The 19,763-nt window shown below is 48.6% G+C and overlaps 1 protein-coding gene across 4 annotated transcripts; it reads right to left on the bottom strand.

Moving 5' to 3' along the window:
* Positions 1 to 8,513: 8,513 nt before the first annotated feature.
* On the bottom strand, positions 8,514 to 19,443 carry LOC123164684 (uncharacterized). Of its 4 annotated transcripts, none has more exons than XR_006482578.1 (10): positions 18,931 to 19,443; positions 18,762 to 18,829; positions 18,017 to 18,087; positions 11,579 to 11,821; positions 10,297 to 10,460; positions 10,123 to 10,207; positions 9,945 to 9,997; positions 9,749 to 9,857; positions 9,359 to 9,456; positions 8,514 to 8,878 (listed from the first exon to the last, which is right to left on the bottom strand). XR_006482578.1 is itself a non-coding variant. In XM_044582231.1 (10 exons), exons 1-10 carry the CDS (start codon positions 19,293 to 19,295, stop codon positions 8,807 to 8,809), a joined length of 1,299 nt encoding a protein of 432 aa, XP_044438166.1. In that variant the 5' UTR covers positions 19,296 to 19,436; the 3' UTR covers positions 8,514 to 8,806. The 4 variants fall into 4 exon arrangements, 3 of the variants coding, with proteins under 3 accessions (XP_044438166.1, XP_044438167.1, XP_044438168.1); XM_044582231.1 differs by having other exon boundaries at positions 10,152 to 10,207; positions 18,931 to 19,436; XM_044582232.1 differs by lacking the exon at positions 11,579 to 11,821 and having other exon boundaries at positions 10,152 to 10,207; positions 18,931 to 19,434.
* Positions 19,444 to 19,763: the final 320 nt, after the last annotated feature.

Here is a 19,763-nt window from a genome sequence, read left to right as displayed (position 1 = left end):
CAAGAAACTACAAAAGCAGCTGAAGCGTCTTCGAGCAGCGTCGATTGGCCGGGGACCAAATGCAGAGGAACTTGCGGTGTCGGCATAATTGCAAGAGACCTTAAGGCAGGAGGAGGTGTGGTTGAAACAGAGATCAAGAGTTCAGTGGTTGCGTAAAGGGGATCGGAACACCAAATATTATCAAGCACAAGCAACCTAGTGTACCAGAATCAATCGTATTGTTTCCTTGGAGAAGGCGGATGGATCAACTTGTGAGGACCCAGCCGAAGTGGAAGCCGAAATTTTGGGGTTCTACCAGAACCTTTATCTAACTCAGGGACACAATGACATGAACAATTTGTTGCAGTTTGTTCCCGTCCGTGTCAATGATGCCATGAATGCTTTTTTAGAGAGTGATTTCATGGCAGAGGACGTACGGGTAGCACTTCTCCATATGGCGTTGTCAAAAGCGCCGGGTGTGGATGGCTTTACCGCTAGTTTCTTCCAGTGTCGCTGGGACACTGGGACGTGCTGGGCAATGATGTTACTGCGGCCGTCCTAGAGTTTCTGAATGGTGGGGAGCTACCTTTGGGTCTTAACGACACGACGATCACACTTATTCCAAAGGTACGAACTCCTCAAAGGATCTCCCAATATCGACCAATCTCTTTGTGCCCAGTTCTATACAAGATTGCAGCTAAGGCAATAACCAACAGGTTACAGGGTCTGATGGATGAGATTATTGGGGAGGAGCAGAATGCTTTTGTGCCGGGCCGTTTGATTACTGATAACGTCTTGGTAGCATATGAAATCATGCATGCGATGAATAAAAAGAAGCGATGCAAACAAGCCTCGTGTGCTATAAAACTCGATATGCTGAAAGCATATGATCGTGTCGAGTGGCATTACTTAGAGGCAATGTTGACCAAATTGGGTTTTTGTGACAAAATTGTACATCTAATTATGAAGTGTGTCACCTCGGTCCGCTTTGCAGTCAAGGTAAATGGCTCGTTACTGCCATTCTTTACGCCATCGAGGGGTCTTCGCCGGGGTTGCCCAGCATCCCCTTTACTTTTTCTCATATGCGCAGAAGGGCTTACTTCGCTGATGAACTATTATGGTGGTGCATATGTGGACAGAGGCATTAGGGTGAGTGTTCATTCCCCTTGGATTAATCATTTGCTCTTCGCTGACGACAACTTGATTTTCATGAATGCAAAAGTAGAAAGTGCAAATGGATTGAATGAAATCTTGAGGATTTATGCGGCCTGCTCCGGTCAAGCAGTCAACGGGGAGAAAAGTGTAGTTTATTTCAGTCCAAATGCTTCACAGAAACTGAGAGTGGAGATTAAACAGAGATTGGGTATTTTTGTGGAAGCTTTTACTGAACGCTACCTTGGCTTACCAACTGTTGTTGGCAGGATTACGAGCGGAAGTTTCGATCATATTGGGGAAAGGAGCCGAGGTAAAATGCAAGGTTGGTCAGAGAGAAATCTGGCTTATGCAGGTAGGGAAGTTTTTCTCAAATTTGTGGTCCAGGCCATTCCTACTTTCAGCATGACTTGCTTTCAATTGACCAAGAAGGTGTGTACGCAACTCGCATCTTCTATGGCGAAATTTTGGTGGAGCAGCTCTATAGACAGACGATCTTTGCATTTGTTGTCATGGAAAAAACTCTCAGCACCAAAGATACAAGGAGGCATGGGTTTCCGGGATTTTGAACAGTTTAATTTAGCCCTGCACGGTAAGCATGGGTGGCGGCTTATGACACATCCCAACTCATTGTGTTCCAGAGTATTGAAGGGGAAGTACTTTCACAACTGTGATTTTATGGATGCGCATGCTCCTCGTTCGGCTTCAGCGACATGTAAGGCCATCATTGTTGGCCGAGCTGCGCTAGAACGAGGATTGATCAAAAGAGTTGGGAATGGTGAGTCCATCTCCATTTGGACCGACCGGTGGATACCCAACACTGATATTCTCAAACCCAGGGGCGCATTGGAACTGATCCAATTGACCATGTTTCTGATTTGTTCGATCATGACAGTGGTACCTGGGATATTGAGTTGGTACGGAGGAATTTTCTAGCACCAGATGCGGACGCCATTTTGAACATACCCTTGAGAGCTTCCGGTGGAGAGGATTTCCCTGCTTGGGACTCGGAGAAGTCCGGTGTCTATTCTGTTAAAACGGCCTATCGTCCTCTAGTGACTCATAATGAGCGTTTAGCTCCAGAGGAAGGAACGGTAGCAGATCTTTCATTGTCAGATAAACACTTATGGACTGCTTTGTGGAAACTGAAGGTTATTCCTAGAATACGTGTATTCTGGTGGAGAGTGCTTCAAGGTATTCTTCCTGACTATGCTACTCTACAGTATCATCATATTCGGACGATGGCGAGATGTGACTTATGCAAGGCTGTAGATGAGGATCTGCGGCATGCTCTACTAAACTTCTCACATGCTCAGCAATATTGGGCAGCAGCGAGAGACTACTTAGGTCTTAGCTTACCAAGGCTACATCCTATCACTTGGGCAAGGGATGTGCTGATGGACGACTTGATTGCGAACCAAGACAGGTGCAAGATAATAATTGTGATGCATGCAATTTGGTCTGCGTGAAATCGTTGTACCCATGACCAGTTATCTTTTGATCCGATCATGGCAGTGAAAAGTGTATGTGATGATCTACTGATGCTTGAACTACCAAAGGCCCGCCATGGAGCAACGGGGTCCAGTGGCGTCCTCCTGATGTGGGGTGGATCAAGATCAACACGGACGGTGCAACGAACAGTGAAACTCTATGTGTAGGAGGAGGCGGTGTTGCTCGATCTCATCTTGCATTCATGGGAGCTTGGAGTAAACCATTCCCGGGTGTGACAGATCCTCTAACAGCTGAAGTCTTGGCTCTCTGGGAAGGGGTAATCTTTGCACAGCTTCGTGGCTTCTCACATGTTGTGATGGAGGTGGATTGCTTAGAGGTTGTCAACCTCTGGTCTTCGCGTGACAATTCGAGATCAATTGTCGCGCCTATGTTAGATGAAGTAAGGGAGAAATCGTCATGTTTTATTTCTTTTTCAGTTAGGCATGTCCTGAGGGGTGCTAATGCGATGGTAGACCTCTGTGCTAAACAGGCTTGTTCCTTGTTGGTTTCAGACTGTTGGCTAGAAGAATACCCATCCTTTCTTTCCAGTAGCCTGAGGGCTGATTGTAATTTCATGCTACTTAAGCAATAATGCTCCCAAAGTTCATAGCAAAAAAAAAGCAGCGTTCGCTTCGAACACATAAAAGTCTGATATCATATTTTAGCATTTGGGATTATTTTGCACCACAGGTTCTCTTAGCTTGTTTCATTAAGAATTTACCTACGTTTAGTATACAAATAGTACATTCAATTCACCATGCAAAATTTGATATAAGAAAACAAAAATATAAGTCATAAGTCCACAAAAATTACATTATTTTCATGTATATTTTATACTATCTTTTTACGTCCGTAATTTTATGTAACATAATAATGTTTTTTACTTATTTGACACAAGAAAAATCTTATAACGCGGCTCCAGAAGAAGGGAAGAGAAGGAGTATGGATTTCTCTCATGCGTCGGGAAAAAAGAAAAATGCGGGCGTGCCAGTGCACCGTAGTACACTAAGAAAAGTGATACGGGAAACAAGTATTTCATTTATCTCTTTGGATGAACAAAATTACAAGATCCCATAAAAAACGGTTGCGGTCCGTGGCCTACTAGCGCGGCCTGCCTGACTATGGCGATGTGCGGTCTCCTGGTTCCCGGGGCCTTGAAAAGCTCCCGGTTAATTACCCCCGCGGGTTGCTCCACGAGATACCTCCGGTAAAGTCGTGTGGTCGTCTTCGTTGTCTTCGCTTCACGTTCTCCATGCATGATGATGATGGTGTGTGTGTGGTGTGGGCGGCGGCAAAGCCCGTGTCCTCGTCGGTAAACGTGCCACTCAAAACATGGCTTTATGCTGGCCACGTTCGCCCTCGCCGTCGCGCCTCGTCGGTCTTGACAGCGTTGATGTAGTCGGTGTTGAAATTGCATGGGTCCTGCTCTGTTCGGACTTCTTGACGATGTAGCGGCTTCGTCGGGGTACGCAAGGGGTTGCCTCGCGGGAGTATTCTTTTATGAAGACCGGTGTCAGTGTAAAACCAATGGCCGCTCGCATCGGCATTGCCGGTGTGGTTGGTGCCTCGTCTCAACTAGATGCCGAGGTTACGACAGTCTGTGAAGACAAAGACTCCGCCTCACAAGACCGTGGAAGGTAACATCTTAGAGGGGTGTGGTGGATGCCTCGTCTTGGCTAGACGCCGTATTCGGTGGTCTGCCAAAACAAGGATCGCGCCGCGGGGCCGAAGAAAGGTAACATCATGGAGGGGCGTGGTTGATGCCTCGTCTCAGCTAGACGCCGTATTTTGTGGTCTGCTAAGACAAGGATCACGCCACCCGTACGACAAAAGAGACCTGATGCAATGAAGGGTGCACCTCGTGTCGTTTGGATGCCGTATTCGGTGGTCCAACAAGACAAGGGCAAAGCATCACGGTGCCGAAGAAAGGTGACATCATGAAAGGGCGTGGTTGATACCCCGTCCTAGCTAGACGCCGTATTCAGTGGTCTGCTAAGACAAGGGGCACGCTGCCTGCACGCCGAGACCTGTACGCCATGAAGAGTGCACCTCGTCTCGGCTGGACGCCATATTCGGTGGTCCGCCAAGACAAAGGAAACACATCGCATGATTGTGGTAAGGGTCGGTGAAGACGTGTCATTGCGTACCACCATATTCTTCGTATCGCGGGCTCCGTGTTGCGGGCAGCACCAGGGGCGTGTGTCATCTTCATGGACTCCGTGCCGCAGGCTCCATCTTGATAAGGTAGACATCGGTGGTGTCGTCCTGCGAGCTCCACGCCTCCGTCCACCGCAGCATGTTGACGATGGACGTTGTCCTAGCGAGCTCGGTGTCGCCATCCTACGCGACAAGGTGGCCCTGCAAGCACCACGCCTCCATCCTTCGGCACGCTCCAGATTGATGATGAAGGCGACGGGCATCGTCCTTGCGAGCTCCACGCCACGATCCTCCGTGGCACCGGGTCGATGATGTTGGCAATGGGCCTGGTGGTGTTGATGTAGTCTCCTGGCCTGGCGGCATCATCCACCATCTCGACAGCACCTTGTACAAGAAAAGCGCCCCTTCGTTCGCGGCCACCTTCGTTGGGCGCGTCGTCCGCCGCCTCAACTGCTCCTGGTACAGGAAGAGCGTTGTATCGTCCGCGGCCACCTCTGCTAGGCGTGCTTTCCGAAGGCCATTCTGCAAAATAGATGATAACACATAGAAAAAGAAAGATTATTGCGGCGACGTTGCAGATGGTGCATGCGCCCTTAGTGCTCGGTTTCCCGCTTGGAGTAGGTCCTCCTCATCTGTACATCACGGCTGCCGTGTCGCTGCTCGGCGCATCTTCTTCTCCTCTACGCTGCCACCAAGGCGCGTATCTTGCCTCAGCAAGACGTGTTGCTGCGTGCGTCTTGTATGCTGGCTCCATGGGTTGCCTCTCGTCAGTTCATCACGGCTGCCTCATCGCTGCTCGGCGTACGTGTCGCTGTCATGGGTGCGTCCTTTCTCCTCGATGCTACTGGCAGAGCTCAGCGAGATACGTGCTCCCGTTCGTGTTGTTGCACCTGTACCTGAAAAGGAGAAACAATACACACGTACCATAGAGAAAGCTAGCTCGTATGATCGTCATGGCACATGTTCCTTCACAGATGCTCCGCCGTGGCTGGCGTGCGTTCGTGCGCCTTGGCGCATACGCTGCCACCGCCGGACAAAGCCAAACTATGTGCGTGCTGCCCCGCGAGCGCGCCGCCCCTATGGACGCGCCTTTCTCTACCTGAGTCCCCTGTACGTGAGTTGTGCCCTCCTGCTTTGAGCAGACCTATGCCTCTATGTATAGGCCATGAGAGACCGGCGGCTATAGATGGCAGTAGATCAGGTGATGTCCGGTGCAAGTTTTATGCGTATCTCCGTTCTTCTTGCCGTGCAAGGCTGCAAAACAAATATACCTTAAACATATTTAGTTACTTTTAATTTACTCTCGTACTTCCTTCCTTCATCTCTCCCTATATATATATATATATATATATATATATATATATATATATATATATATATATATATATATATATATATATATATATATAATATTATTTTTTATATATATATAATATATATATATTATATATTAATAATAAAGTACGGATTGACTTTGTCAGGTTCATTGTCACAATACGCTTTCTTCTTATATCATAATACGCTTTTACGATTTGTATAAACAAAATCGTAATATAAAAAAAAATTGTGCCGCTCGTTCACAGGAGATACACGAGGAGGTCGGCGACCTAGGCAGCAGACGGCGGGGCAAGAGGTGGAGATGGCGTGCGGGAAAGAGCGCCAGGGGAGCAGAGAACGGCGGTGCCGCTGCAAGAAGATGACGGCGTGCTGGACGGCCGGTTGGAGGAGCGAGCAGGCGGGGAGGAAGGGAAGAAGAGGCGGCGGGGTCCAGCCGTCCCGTCGGCCGGCGGTGAGGGACGCCAGCAGGAGCGGCGGATGGGCGCTCACGAGATCCAGCCCCGTCCTCGGCGGCAGGAAGGGAAGAAGAGGCAGCGGGGTCTGTCTGGCGACGACGGACGCCGGCAGGAGCGACGGACGGGCGCTCGGGATCGAGCCCCCACCTCAGCGGCGCGAAAGGAGATCGGGGTGAGGGAGAGAGTCGTCGAAGGGGACCGGGAGGGAGAGAGAGTTGGGATCGAGTTTTTTTTTTTGAGGCAAAGAGTTGGGATCGAGTGGCTGTGAGGGGATGGAGTGATGGCTCCTGTGCAGCTTTTTTGTGCAGCTAGGTTTAGAAGGGTTTACGCGGGCCTTGGTTAGGAGATGGGCCGGCAGGCGCTGGTAGGCCCAGCTGGGCTGGAGGAAAAACTAGGGAGAGAGAGAGACAAGAAGAACAGAGCTTCAAAAATCTCATGTCAGTGTTTTTTCTCGTAGGGAAGAGGATGATCTGCATATATTATTTTATTAAATTTTTATGAGCATGATTCCAGCTTAATTTCTTTCATTCGCCATAGTCGATCCTGCTTCATTCACTAGAATGTAAAATTCAATCGTTTAATTTAAAAAATATAACTTATTTTTAATATTTGAAGACCAGATCATTATGTGCCAGGCTTTTATCTTGTTGGTGATAAATGAAGAGAGAATTGCATGTGCTCATATTGTTGCAACCACGGGTTATGCTACGCTTATTGTATAATACCGATAGACGATGAAGTTTCATGCGCTCATATTATTGCACACAAGGCTTGATGGAAGAAACAGACAGAAGGACTTGATTTACGGGGCTTGTAAATTGGTTGCATTAACTTAAAAATGCCTAACGTATGTAAAGAGTACTATATCTTCCAGTCGCAGTTGAGAGTATTGATCAAAGTGCCCTATCCATATGGAAGGTTCCTATGCATATCTTGTAGAACATTTTTTTGCTGAAAACAGCAGGTGAGTGTCAATCTGTCGCAGCTTCTAAATTTTACATCCCTGGAATTTTTGTATGGTTAAAGAATACACTTTTACAGTCTTTTGCACTTGTGCATGTGAAAACTTGGATCACTTATGATGTTTGTTGTGCTATACTTCTGACAGAATATGTAATGTAGCACATGTTAAACTATCTACCACTACAGGTTTATCCAGTCGAGGTTGGATAGCAGAGGATCTGTATATTTATGTTGACGATAGTTGTTGATAATTTTTAGGGTGTCATATAAACTTGCTATACCCATTGCAAAGCACGGGCATTTATGCTAGTCTATATAATAAAAGGAAGGAAACCATCCAATACGTGGGCTAGCTGTTGGACACGTAAGTTGCAGCTTTATTTCCAAATTTATAATTTGCCGATTTTCCGCGCTTGCCGGCCGGCCGTGAAATACATACGCACAGTGTATATGTATGAACTCTAGCCATGCCAAGTGTTGTCACGTGCGTGCATTGCATGTACGTATGCATGTAACGGGGTGCTCGGCCAAACAACTAGTCAGCCATTAGCCCATTAACCATTACTTTGGGCCAGGAGTACTTCACATGTACGAGCACATACAATATAGGTGCGTACACACATATAGGCACTTCTTGCTCCATGTGTATAGCTAAATATTATTGGTTCAAGCCACCATTTATACAACTTTTATTTTTGCATTATCCTCCCTCATTATTTTCATGCTCTTCATAGTGCAAAAATCTCATCGAACATTACTACCAATACAAATTTTCTTTTTTGACTTCCGAGGTAGTAATAAAAAAAATACTGGACATAAAAATATGGTGCAATGATGTAAAAATGGAGGGGGTGAGGAATAACAATACTTCATCCTGGGTGATGAATAGCCTGACCCTTGCTTGTCCTAACTCAAAACTTACTTGAATATCAAAACAATACTAGCATGTTTTTATAGGCTTGGTCAAACTCCAAGAAATTTGACATAAGACAAAGCTAGAACTTCTATTAATTTGGAATGGAGGAAGTAGCACACAATAGTGTTCAACTTCACTATACAATAAAATGGTAGAGGCGGATTGTGGATAAAAGAAAAAAGTTGTAGTCTAACATCTGCAGCACAAGAAACCTAAAGAATCAATTTTGATATCTCAGTGTAGAATGAAAATTGTACAACCTACAAGGTCAAACCGCCTACCCAAAATTGAACTATCACTTGTAACCAAACTCAGACACGAATATTGGCACAGTGCACCCTGTGGAGTTCATGAACTAGACGAGGAAATTATCCATCATGTGACTGATAACGTCTGCCCCATCTGAGTTAAGCCAATAGCTCTTTACCTGACGTTCATAGAGTAAATAGAAGTATGATCAAAATGTATGTATTATTGCATTGGCATATTCTACTAAGCAACAAAGAATCAGGTACCCAGAGTTTCTAAGCGAAAATTGTTGAAGGGTATTGCCGCAATGTCACTTTTGCTTCACGTTTTTTTTAACTTTCTTCTTTATATGTACTGAATTAGTATATATGTGAAATACTTTTTCCTGTTTGAATATACAACATGGTTATCAATACCATCAAGTTAGGATAATAATGGGCCTAGTACACAGAATAAGCAATTCCATGCAAGGTGATTTTGCTAATGATATCTGGGTGCATTTGACTAGATTGGATTTTAACTTAGAAAAATGCCCCTCTGTTTTTTAGAGCAAAAGTTCAGATGCCACTGGATGGAAGCACCAAATTCAGATACCAAAAATGAAAACGATACTTCAATCAAAATACAAAAGTCAGCTTGGAAAGGTCAAAAATCACACCTGGATGGTGTTATGCGCAACCAATCTTTGACTACTTTTCTGGAAGCTCACATCAACACGTTCCCACTGCAGTTGTGTTAGGCCTCTTATCATCTCCTCTGCATATAATGTTGCCACTTGTCAACAATTGATGAACAATGATTTAACATGTTTGGGCTAGCGAACAGCTCATATGAAGATGATCTCAAGGTTATTTTAAACCGGGTATGCAGGGAACTGATTAACAGCAAACTCAGTCTATGCCACTCGACTTCCTAAAAGGCTGGCCGAAAACCAAAAGGTCCAATGTAAATAACTCAATAAGAGACTTGGAACTAAAAAGTCTGATGCAACCATGATGGGAACTAAGAAAATGTTAAGGCAACAGCAGACAATAGAAAGCCAGCATACCTTCTGGGCCACAGAGATTAGCACTCACTTCGGTTTCATTTCTGTCCATAATTCCTCTATCAACATGGACTATATGTGGATACTTCTCATCACGAACAAGAAGGCGATGCTGCAGAAGGGGTTGAATTCAATTAAAAATCAGTTCGTTTACTTACAGGGAAGAAACCATAAACATAAAACCATTCCTGATACATACTTTTGGCAACTCGTGTTGACGCCGGATTGACGATGTTCTCCAACCCACCATATCTTTTCAGCTGGTTAAGTGGGTATACAGTTAGAAGTAAAATATGCAATTCACAATACACAGTGAACACAAGTATGTCATTCCGCAGTTAAAGCATACGGTTGAAATTTCAGCAGTCAAAGGATACAGTTGAAATTTCATCAGTTAAAAGGATACGGTCAAAATTGGCATTCGCATATGCCACACGTCGTTTGAAAGAGCGCAATCCGGATCTGCACAGCAGAACATGGTATACTTTAGAAATGATGCCGTATACACTTCTAATTAATTAGGACAACTGGAGCGCAATACAGAAAATAACCTGAATTTTATATCATCATGATCCTGAACCATTTGAAGAAGGAGTGGACGCCTACCATCATCACTGTCTGTAAGGAATAAATGCTTTCCAGTTCTTCCAACAATCAAATGTGCAGTTTCTGATGCTCTTCGCTCCAGAAAATGCAAGCCACATAGAAAGGGGAGCTGGTGGAAGAATCTGAACATGAGACTAACATTACTGAAGCATTAGAATGTTCTTGTTCTATTGCAATCTGAATTCGAAGAGTGTCAGTGTTCTGATCCCGTGGTAGCTATCAAGGGTGCATGATGGATAGCTAAATTTGTTCGGACGGCTTACGAGTGGCAAATCAGGATGGCTGCACACAAGAGACAACAATCTACCCAGGTCCAGGCCCTCCCTGGAGAGGTAACATCCTACTCCTACTGCTAAGATGTATTGCTTTGTGTGTTGGCCTGAGATCAGAGAGATCTCAGCTAGGGTTCTTGGTACAAGGTGGGCCGTGGTGGTGGCAGAGGTGGAAGATGAAGGGTTAGGTGAGGAACCCTGGATCTCACTAGTGGTGTGTAGAATTATCTGAGAAGATTTGGTCCGACCGAGGGGCCACTAACTGGCCTTCTATGCGTGGTCAAGCTAGGGTTACATGGCTCGGGTAAGTTTACAAGTTGGTGTGTGCTACTGGGTCGCGCTGGACCCTGACTAGTTGGGTGAATTGGTTGCCTACCTTGTCCCTCAAGATGATGAAGGCGTCCCGTATAGAAGGTTGGCCCAAGTCACCAGTCAAGCCCATGCTAAGGTCGTTGGCCCGCTTTCGACCTTGCTGCCTAAATCCGGGTGTCGTATCCTCGTCAAAAGCCCCAGAGTCTTACATGATTCCTCTATCCTGGGAAGTGGAGCTCTTGGACCATTCCCACCAGCCAAAGGAAGTCGCCGCCAAGTACTTCCCCAGGCGGCCAGGTGGGTTGAAGTACTTCAGAATGTGCCTTCTGAGTTACAGTTGGCGGATTCCTTCATGAAGGCCCAGACTAGAGCACAACGTGGCTTTTACCTCTTGGAGAGGGGTATATACGCTGGCGTATGGCCTCATAGGAATACAAATTGCATATTCCTAAAAGCTTAAGGTTAGAATCGCAAATACATTAGTTTACTAATTGCACTAAATAATGAATGCATTGAATGGAGTGTACCGGTTAAATCTCTCTCCCATGGGTAGGTTAAGTGGGTATGTGAACCGGGGAAAGAGACACTTGAATGATCAAACTCTAGTTTATAAAACAATAGAAGAGAGCAGTGATATTGCTACCTGTTTGTTTCCACTTGAACCCAGATGTGGTGATGCAAAGGTTATAAAGTTCATAGGTTTTAAGCCGGCAATGAGACCCTCCAAGCATTCAACTTGCTCTCTGTTGTTCCCAATGGAACATTTAGTTCTGTTACTACATTCGTAAAGCCTTCCTATAGCATATCTGGCAACAAGACCACCCAGAGAGTGCGCCACAATTGAGATCTTCTTCACACCTCTTCTTTGCTCGACAACTGATAGAACCTATACGGGTTCCGTTAGGATAAATATGAAATGATGTGATGAGAGCATAGTACTTCCAGTAATAAAAGGATCACATAAGATCAATATAGACCTAATTTGCCTTGCTTTGATACCAACGGGTCACAAAGTGAAGCTTAACAACCTATCATGATATCACCCTGCATGTTAACGTAAACCATAGCTAGTTTATGATTAATCAGCTTAGTAACATCTTATCATGCCATTACCCTACATGTTAACCTATTAAGCCCAAGTAGTTTATAATTAATCACCTCAGGAAGCAGATGTCGTCTAGCACACAGACAGACAACAACAGCAACAACAGCAGCAGCAGCTTGGTCTACCCCGACCTCTCTTGACATTATCAGCACGCTTTAACCGTCCGCGAGGCCTGTGTTGTATATGCCCAAACCATCTCCGACAATGTTGGACAAGCTTCTCTTCAATCGGTGCTACCACAACTCTCTCACGTATATGCTGTCTACCGGACAGAAATAAAGAAAAAATAGACAAAGTTTAACAATACTTGTACGTGTGCACGATAACAAGTAGTCAAGTACACGTTGCGCGAATGTGGTTAATTTGTATTAAAAGGGCACAAATAAGATGAATCAACGAACGAAGCAGTCACAGCGTCTCAAACAATCTGCCTCGACTATTGCTAAGAGGTAAGCCACGTCCACAAAAAAAGCATTTAGAAAATGGTGAGAAGAGTAAGGAGAGAGATGAGGTCGTTGCTCTAGGTAGAAATGGCATGGCACTTCTAAAAAGACACTAGTAACACCCAAACGTGCTATTGGAGAGACCCTTATTTGTGCGCTCCGTGGATTGTCAATATTTGCATTGATCGTATGCCGTAGCATATATAGAGTACATGGGCAGGAGTATCTCAACCGTATCCGCTATAAAAGGAAAGGATCGGGAGATATCCGTAGACTAGGAAATAATAAAACAAGATCCTAGCTGCCTAATGTACACGTGATATTGATCATGCACAACACCCCCCCCCCCCCCTCGCCCCGCGCGCAGTCGATACATCGCCAGTGACGCAGAGGCTAGACTGGAACTCCTCAAAAGTAGAAGTCGGTAACCCCTTGGTCATGACATCGGCAAACTGCTGAGCGGTGGGAACGTGCACAACACAGACGCGGCCGAGAGCCACCTGCTCACGCACAAAGTGTATATCGATCTCGATATGCTTCGTGCGACGATGATGAACGGGGTTGGCGGAGAGGTAGACGGCGGAGACGTTGTCACAGTATACAAGGGTAGCATGTGAAACGTCATGGTGGATCTCCTGGAGAAGTTGTCATAACCAAGAGCACTCAGCAACCGCATTGGCCACTGCCCGGTACTCTGCCTCAGCACTGGAACGGGAGACCGCAGGCTGCCGTTTCGAGGACCAGGAGATGAGGGTCCGGTACTCTGCCTCAGTACTGGAACGGGAGACCGTAGGCTGCCATTTCGAGGACCGGGAGATGAGGGACGGCCCAAGGTAGACGCAATAGCCAGAAGTGGAACGACGCGTGTCCGGACAGCCAGTCCAGTCAGCATCAGAGTAAGCGACCATGTCGGTGGAGGACGGTGCTGTCAAGGTGAGCCCAAGAGCCATAGTGTCGCGGATATAACGCAGAATCCGCTTCACCAGGTTCTCTCGGGGAGCATGCATATGTAAGCACACCTGCTGCACTACATACTACACTGGTGAGGGTCAAGTACTGCAGGGCGCCGACGATAGACCGATAGAATGGGTCGTCCGGTGCTGGGGAGCCATCAAGCGCGGAGAGTTTTGCCTTTGTATCAACAGGGGTGGCAACGGGCTTGCAATTAAGCATGCCGGCACGCTCAAGAAGCTCATGGGCGTACTTCTCCTGATGAAGGAAAAAACCGTTGGGGCGCCCAGTGACCTCAATGCCAAGGAAGTAGTGGAGCGGTCCCAAGTCCTTCATGGCGAACTCGGCATTGAGACCAGCAGTGAGCTGTCCAAGAAGCTCGGCCGAGGATGCCATGAAGATGATGTCGTCGACGTACAATAGTAGATAGGCAGTCGCCGAGCCGTGATGGTACACGAACAGTGAGGCGTCCGAGCGAGTAGCTCGGAAGCCCAACTGCTGAAGAAAGGCGGCGATGCACTGGTACCATGCTCTCGGCGCCTGTTTCAGTCCATAGAGGGACCGAGAAAGCAGGCACATGTGATCAGGGTGTGTGGCGTCGACGAAACTAGTGGGCTGCTGGCAATACGCCTGTTCGGCAAGATGGCCGTGGAGGAACGCATTGGAAACGTCCAACTAATGCACCGGCCAGGCACGAGACACCGCAAGCGGACGGTGCAAATCGTGCCCGGCTTGACAACCGGGGCGAAGGTGTCGGTGAAGTCCACTCCGACACGTTGCCTGAAACCGTGAACTACCCAACGAGCCTTGTACCGCTCTAGGGTACCATCGGGGCGCGTCTTGTGACGAAACACCCACTTCCCGCTAATCATATTAGCATGCCGGGGAGGCGGGACGAGCTGCCAGGTGCGGTTGCGTTGCAATGCGTCGAACTCCTCCTGCATAGCGGCAAGGCAGTTGGGGTCGCGAAGAGCGGCCCGGGCCGAGGACGGCAGCGGCGATGGCGAGGAGGTCGATGCCGCGCAGAGGTAGTGGTCAGACAGATAGCGGGTACTCGATCGGAGGGCACCAGTGCGCGACCGAGCCGTGATGTGGAGCGGGGGCACTGCGACGAGCGTCCGGTCGTCGAGCGGTGTAGACGGAGGCTAGGCCGACCCCGTCGGGTCCAGTGAGGGAGCGCGTGAAGCCAGGCCCGTGGTTGCCGAAGGCGCCGTGGAGCCCGAGGCCGGGGCATTTGAAGCCGCGCCTGTGGTTGGGCCCAAGGCAGCCGAGGCAGCCGAGCCCGAGGCCCAGCCTCCGAGGCGCTCTGGTCAGCCGAACCAGAGCCCGAGGTGGCGGCAGCCAAGCGCGTGCGTCCCCCGCGGAGGTGCAGCTGCACCGGAGAAGGCCCGCCAAGGGGAGGAGGGGATGACCAAGTCGGTGCATCAGCTGGAGGTACCTGCTGAAAGGTAAACACTTTTTCGTCAAAGTAAACGTGCCTTGAAGTTATCACCCGATGAGAGACTGGGTTGTAGCACTGGTGGCCCTTGGTGTTGGAGGGGTACCCAAGAAAGATGCATGCGAGGGAACGCGGAGCAAGCTTATGTGGGGCAGTGGAAGCAATACTAGGATAACAGAGACAACCGAAGACTCGAAGTTCATCATAGGATGAAGGAGTGCCATAAAGTAACTGATGCGGCGCATGTTCCAACGAACGCGGCAAGGCCGAAGGTTGACCAGGAGAGACGTCGTGGCAAGAGCATCTTGCCAAAAACGAGGCGGGATGTTGGCGTGAAACAGGAGGGTGCGAACGCAGTCATTGAGAGTGCGAAGGACACGTTCCGCCCACCTGTTTTGCTGCGAAGTGTAAGGGCATGTTAGACGAAAGATAGTACCATGTGTGGCGAGCAAAGTGCGAACGACAAGATTGTCGAACTCTTCCCCATTGTCTATTTGAAACGCAAGAATGGGACCACCAAAGTGCGTAGAGACAAATGAGTAAAAAAAATAAGTGTTGAGAGAACATCGGATTTCTGCCGTAAAGGAAAAGTCCACATGTAGTGAGTAAAATCGTCTAATATGACAAGATAGTAAAGATAGCCGGAATTGCTCGCAATGGGAGATGTCCAAACATCACTATGAATCAACTGAAACGAATATGAAGCAATAGTAGTAGAGTTGCTAAAGGGAAGACGCACGTGTTTGCCAACACGGCAAGCATGACAATTATGGTCAGCGAGCTTATTACAAGTGAAAGAAAAACTCCTAAGAATGTGATGAAGTGTAGCAAGATTGGGATGGCCCAAACGAGCATGCCAGAGGTCCACACCGGCGGAGAGGGCGACAGGAGCGGTGGTGGTGGAGGAGGGCGGTGGACCGGGTAGAGCTCATCGAGGCTGTCACATCGGTGAAGTACCATCCGGGTACGGGAGTCCTTCACAGAAAAACCACATTCATCAAATTCAACGGTAATTGGATTTTCACGAGTAAGACAGCGAACAGAGACAAGGTTCTTGATTAAGTCGGGAGAAACAAGGACGTTAGACATATTGATGGGTGTAGAATAAGATGGAAAAGAAGCATGGCCAATATGTGTAATGGGGAGAGAGGAACCGTCTCCGACAGTAATGCGAGTGGAGGTGTTGGTGGGAAAAGAAGTGACGAGGTTACCGGGGTTAGAAGACATGTGGGCGGTTGTCCCGGTGTCCATGTACCAATCTCCGCCGCCGGTGTAGTTGTTGGGCATGGGGGCGAAGTGCAGCGTGGCTAGAAGAGCCGGGTCCCAGGGCAGCGGCGAGGGCACCATGTTGAAGAAGGGGGCGCCGGCCTGCTGTTGAGGAGGCGCCGGCAGCGCTGGGCATGCCCCATACTGTTGAGGCGGCGCGGGCTGCTGGGGCGGCGCGTATAGCTAGGGGCAGCGTGGTAGGCCTGATGTTGGGCCGAACTAGGGCCCAAGATGCCGTGGGCGGTCGGGCGAGGCACCGGCATAGAATAAGCATGCACGACGCCGGTCCAGGGATTGTGCCCGAAGGCCCACGACGGCGTGGGCTGCTGCTGCTGCTGGGTGGCCCGAGGCGGCCCGCCAGGGTTGGCCGCCCGCTGTTGGCCCTTGCAGCCCCCTTTGCCGTGGCGACCGCCGTGACCGGCGGGAATAGCAGGCGCGAGCGTCCCCTGAGGATGGAACGTGGGAACGGTGGGGGCTGCTGGAACGGCGCCGCCGGCTGCTGTTGGGGAGGCGCGCCGCGTGAAGTGCCAGTGACGAGGGCGGTGTGTACAGCCGGGCCTTCATCTGCTTCATCCGGCATTCCTCCAAACGCAAGTAGGCGACGACCTTGGGAAAGGTCGGGTTAGGGATGAGCGTAAGGTTGGCGGCCGCGTGGGTGAACTCCTCGTTGAGGTCGGCAACAAGGGTACTGAGGAGGAGGTCGTCGGAGAGTTTCTCGCCAATGTCACGGAGCTCGTACAAAGACACTTCAAGCGCATGCAGAAGTCGTCCACGGAGGAGTTATTTTGATGGCACCCGAAGAACTCTTGCTGAAGAAAAACGAGCCGCTAGAGCCAATTGTCGGTGAAGAGGCCATTGAGCTTCGTCCAAACGGCATGCGCATCATCATCATCCTGCACCACCGTGTAGAAAAGGTCCTTGGAGATGGTGAGGAAGAACCAGCGGATGAGAGTTGCCTCGACGGCCGACCACTCGGCGTCGAACTCCATGGCCTTGGCGTCGACAGTGCCGTCAACGTGCTCCTGGAGGTGATACTCACGGAAGACAAGGTTGAAGTGGGTCTTCCATGCGTAATAGGAGGAATCCTCCTGGGAGAGACGGATGGGCACGCGGGCGAGGATGTCAATGTTGCGGATGTCCTTGGCGGGAATGGGGTCGAGGCCGGCGAAGGGGTTCGAGCCACCGGAGAGGGAAGAGGAGGCGATGGATATGGTGGCGATGAGGAGGGGTTAGGGTTTGGCTTGGGAGGAAGAGAGGGGAAGGGACGGGACAACGGCAGCAGGGAGGTGCGGCGGCCGGGGAGGGGGTGGGTGTGGCAGCAGGTGGACTGCGGAGGCAAGGGGGCGGCGGCGGCAGCAAGGGGCGGCGGCGGCGGAAGCGTTAGGTTAGGAAAGATGTGCGGTATCTGATACCATGTGGATTGTCAATATTTGCATTGACCGTATGCCGTAGCATATATAGAGTACATGGGCAGGAGTATCTCAACCGTATCCGCTATACAAGGAAAGGATCGGGAGATATCCGTAGACCAGGAAATATAAAAACAAGATCCTAGCTGCCTAATGTACACGTGATAATGATCATGCTCAACACGCTCCACCCTCTCACAAGTGACACCAACATGATACTTTTCTTTATCTTTGCAACAAGTCTTAGTAGCAACCTATTTGAGAGGTTACTACTGATGATACTAGCAGTATTAACTGTCTACTAAGTAATGTACTCCCTCCGTAAACTAATATAAGAGCGTTTAGATCACTACTCTAGTTGTCTAAATGCTCTTATATTAGTTTACAGAGGGAGTACTTAGTAACAATCTGTTAGGGGATGCTATAAGCTCTTACACAGAGGACAATATTTTGTCAGAACAAAAAGTACCTCGTTTGCTAACCTTTCTCCCATCAAGTCAACTCCGTCAAATGTCTGTGTAGCAGAGTTGCATTGACTCCCTGCATGAAAAGCCGCAGTCCAAATCTCTTTATAGGAAACCAGTAGTAGCTGGAACAACTTATGACAGAACACAGAATGAAGGAAAGACAAAAGTTGCGTGAATGTATTCATCGGTTATGAAACCTGCCTGGTCTGGAGAGTCATGTTCTGAATGAAACTAGTACTAAAGCAGAATGATTGCACAATATTTGGCATGAAACTGGGTGATGGCCTAAGACCAATGCAAATACTATCAACATTCAAATAGCATTGGCTAATGCAGCTTTTGCTGGTTGTTATCACTCCATCTAATTCCAAGTTGTGTGGCAAAACCAGAAGGAACCAGCATTTTACGTGTTTACTGTACTGGATGGTTCTCCCGCTGACAGTTTGCTGTTTAATCTAAGTCATTTAATCTCGACTACATGTCGGCACCGGCATGTTGTATGAAATTCTTCAGCACAAGTTTAGGCTCAGGTATAAATCCAATTACAAAATAACCATTGAATTGTCATGTATGTAAACTTGATTTTCTATCATAAAGTGGCACTCCCAATATCCCAAAATGGCATGCACACACGCGGACAGGCGCACTGACAATATCTTACTTAGCACTACAATTCAGAGGATATATACTAATACTACCAAGAAACCCGGCACGAAATCGCATAGCATGTGGATTGGGGATACTCACGGTGGATGATCACTTTGTCTGGCATCCGCCTCACAAACTGATCAGCTGCAAACTTCCAGTCATCCGCACTGTAAAACAATGATCACATTTTGCCACTGAAACTAAGAACCCCCAAAGTTGTACAAACCCACTGCAAAGACGACCAAAATAACAGTATATACGGATCCACCTCCCCACGAGGCCATTGACCATGATGACAAGGTGCTCCGGGTACTCCCCGCCCTGCGCTACCTCCGCCTCGGCCTGAACGCTCCATAAGTCCTCCCCTCCGCCGCGTGCCGGCTCCATATCCACCTCCGTTGCCTCCGGCCGCTTCCCCCTCCCCTCGTTCACCGCCACCGTAACCGCTGGTGACGACGGCGCGGGCACCGGCGCCGGCCTGAAGCATCCCATCCAGTGCCCGCTGCTACCACTCCGCGCGGCTGGCGAGCGGAGAGCCAGGTGGAGCTGCGCAACGGCACACGGCCACCGGGACTGGGCACCGGGGGTTGTAGTGGTGGCGCGGCCCATCGGGGTAGCGATGGAGGCGATCATCTGGCGGGGAGGTTGGACGAGTGGAGCTTGCTCGGAGACCTAGATGCGGCGATGATAACTGGAATTGCTTCGGTGAAGGTGAGAGAACGTGGAGCTGAGGATGAAGAAAGTTCGAGCGAGAACAAAGATGACAATGATTGGAGGGTGTGTTAGGTAAAGAGCAACGTGGTTCGATGGGTAGGTGGACATTGGTATCCTAGCCCATGAGGGTTTAAGTTCCGGTGTTTACATTTATTTTGAATTTATTCCTGATTTCCAGCGATACATGTATAGCGGGAGGAGATGTTACCGTCGATTACGACACGCCTATGATGACTTCATGAAATCTTAAGATATCCTGGCTCGGTCTTTCGAAGATGCTCAGAGGGATAGGTTGTGTGTGTGCTTCATAAGGGTGAGTATATTTGTGTATATATGAGCGCTTGTGTCTGTACTGATGTTTAAAAAAAAGTCAAGTAAGAGTATCTA

The sequence above is a fragment of the Triticum aestivum genome, chromosome 7D, assembly GCF_018294505.1.
Source record: "Triticum aestivum cultivar Chinese Spring chromosome 7D, IWGSC CS RefSeq v2.1, whole genome shotgun sequence".
Lineage (NCBI taxonomy): Eukaryota > Viridiplantae > Streptophyta > Magnoliopsida > Poales > Poaceae > Triticum > Triticum aestivum.
Note: the sequence above shows the minus strand (reverse complement) of the source record. Positions and strands in the feature narration are given on the sequence as shown.

Excerpts from the sequence above, each read along its gene's own strand:
- LOC123164684 (XM_044582231.1), bottom strand. The coding sequence starts at position 19,295 with ATGATCGCCTCCATCGCTACCCCGATGGGCCGCGCCACCACTACAACC. Across the intron at positions 10,208-10,296 it reads CATGATGATATAAAATTCAG|ATCCGGATTGCGCTCTTTCA; the intron begins GTTATTTTCTGT and ends TCTGCTGTGCAG. Across the intron at positions 8,879-9,358 it reads TTGCGCATAACACCATCCAG|GTAAAGAGCTATTGGCTTAA; the intron begins GTGTGATTTTTG and ends TATGAACGTCAG.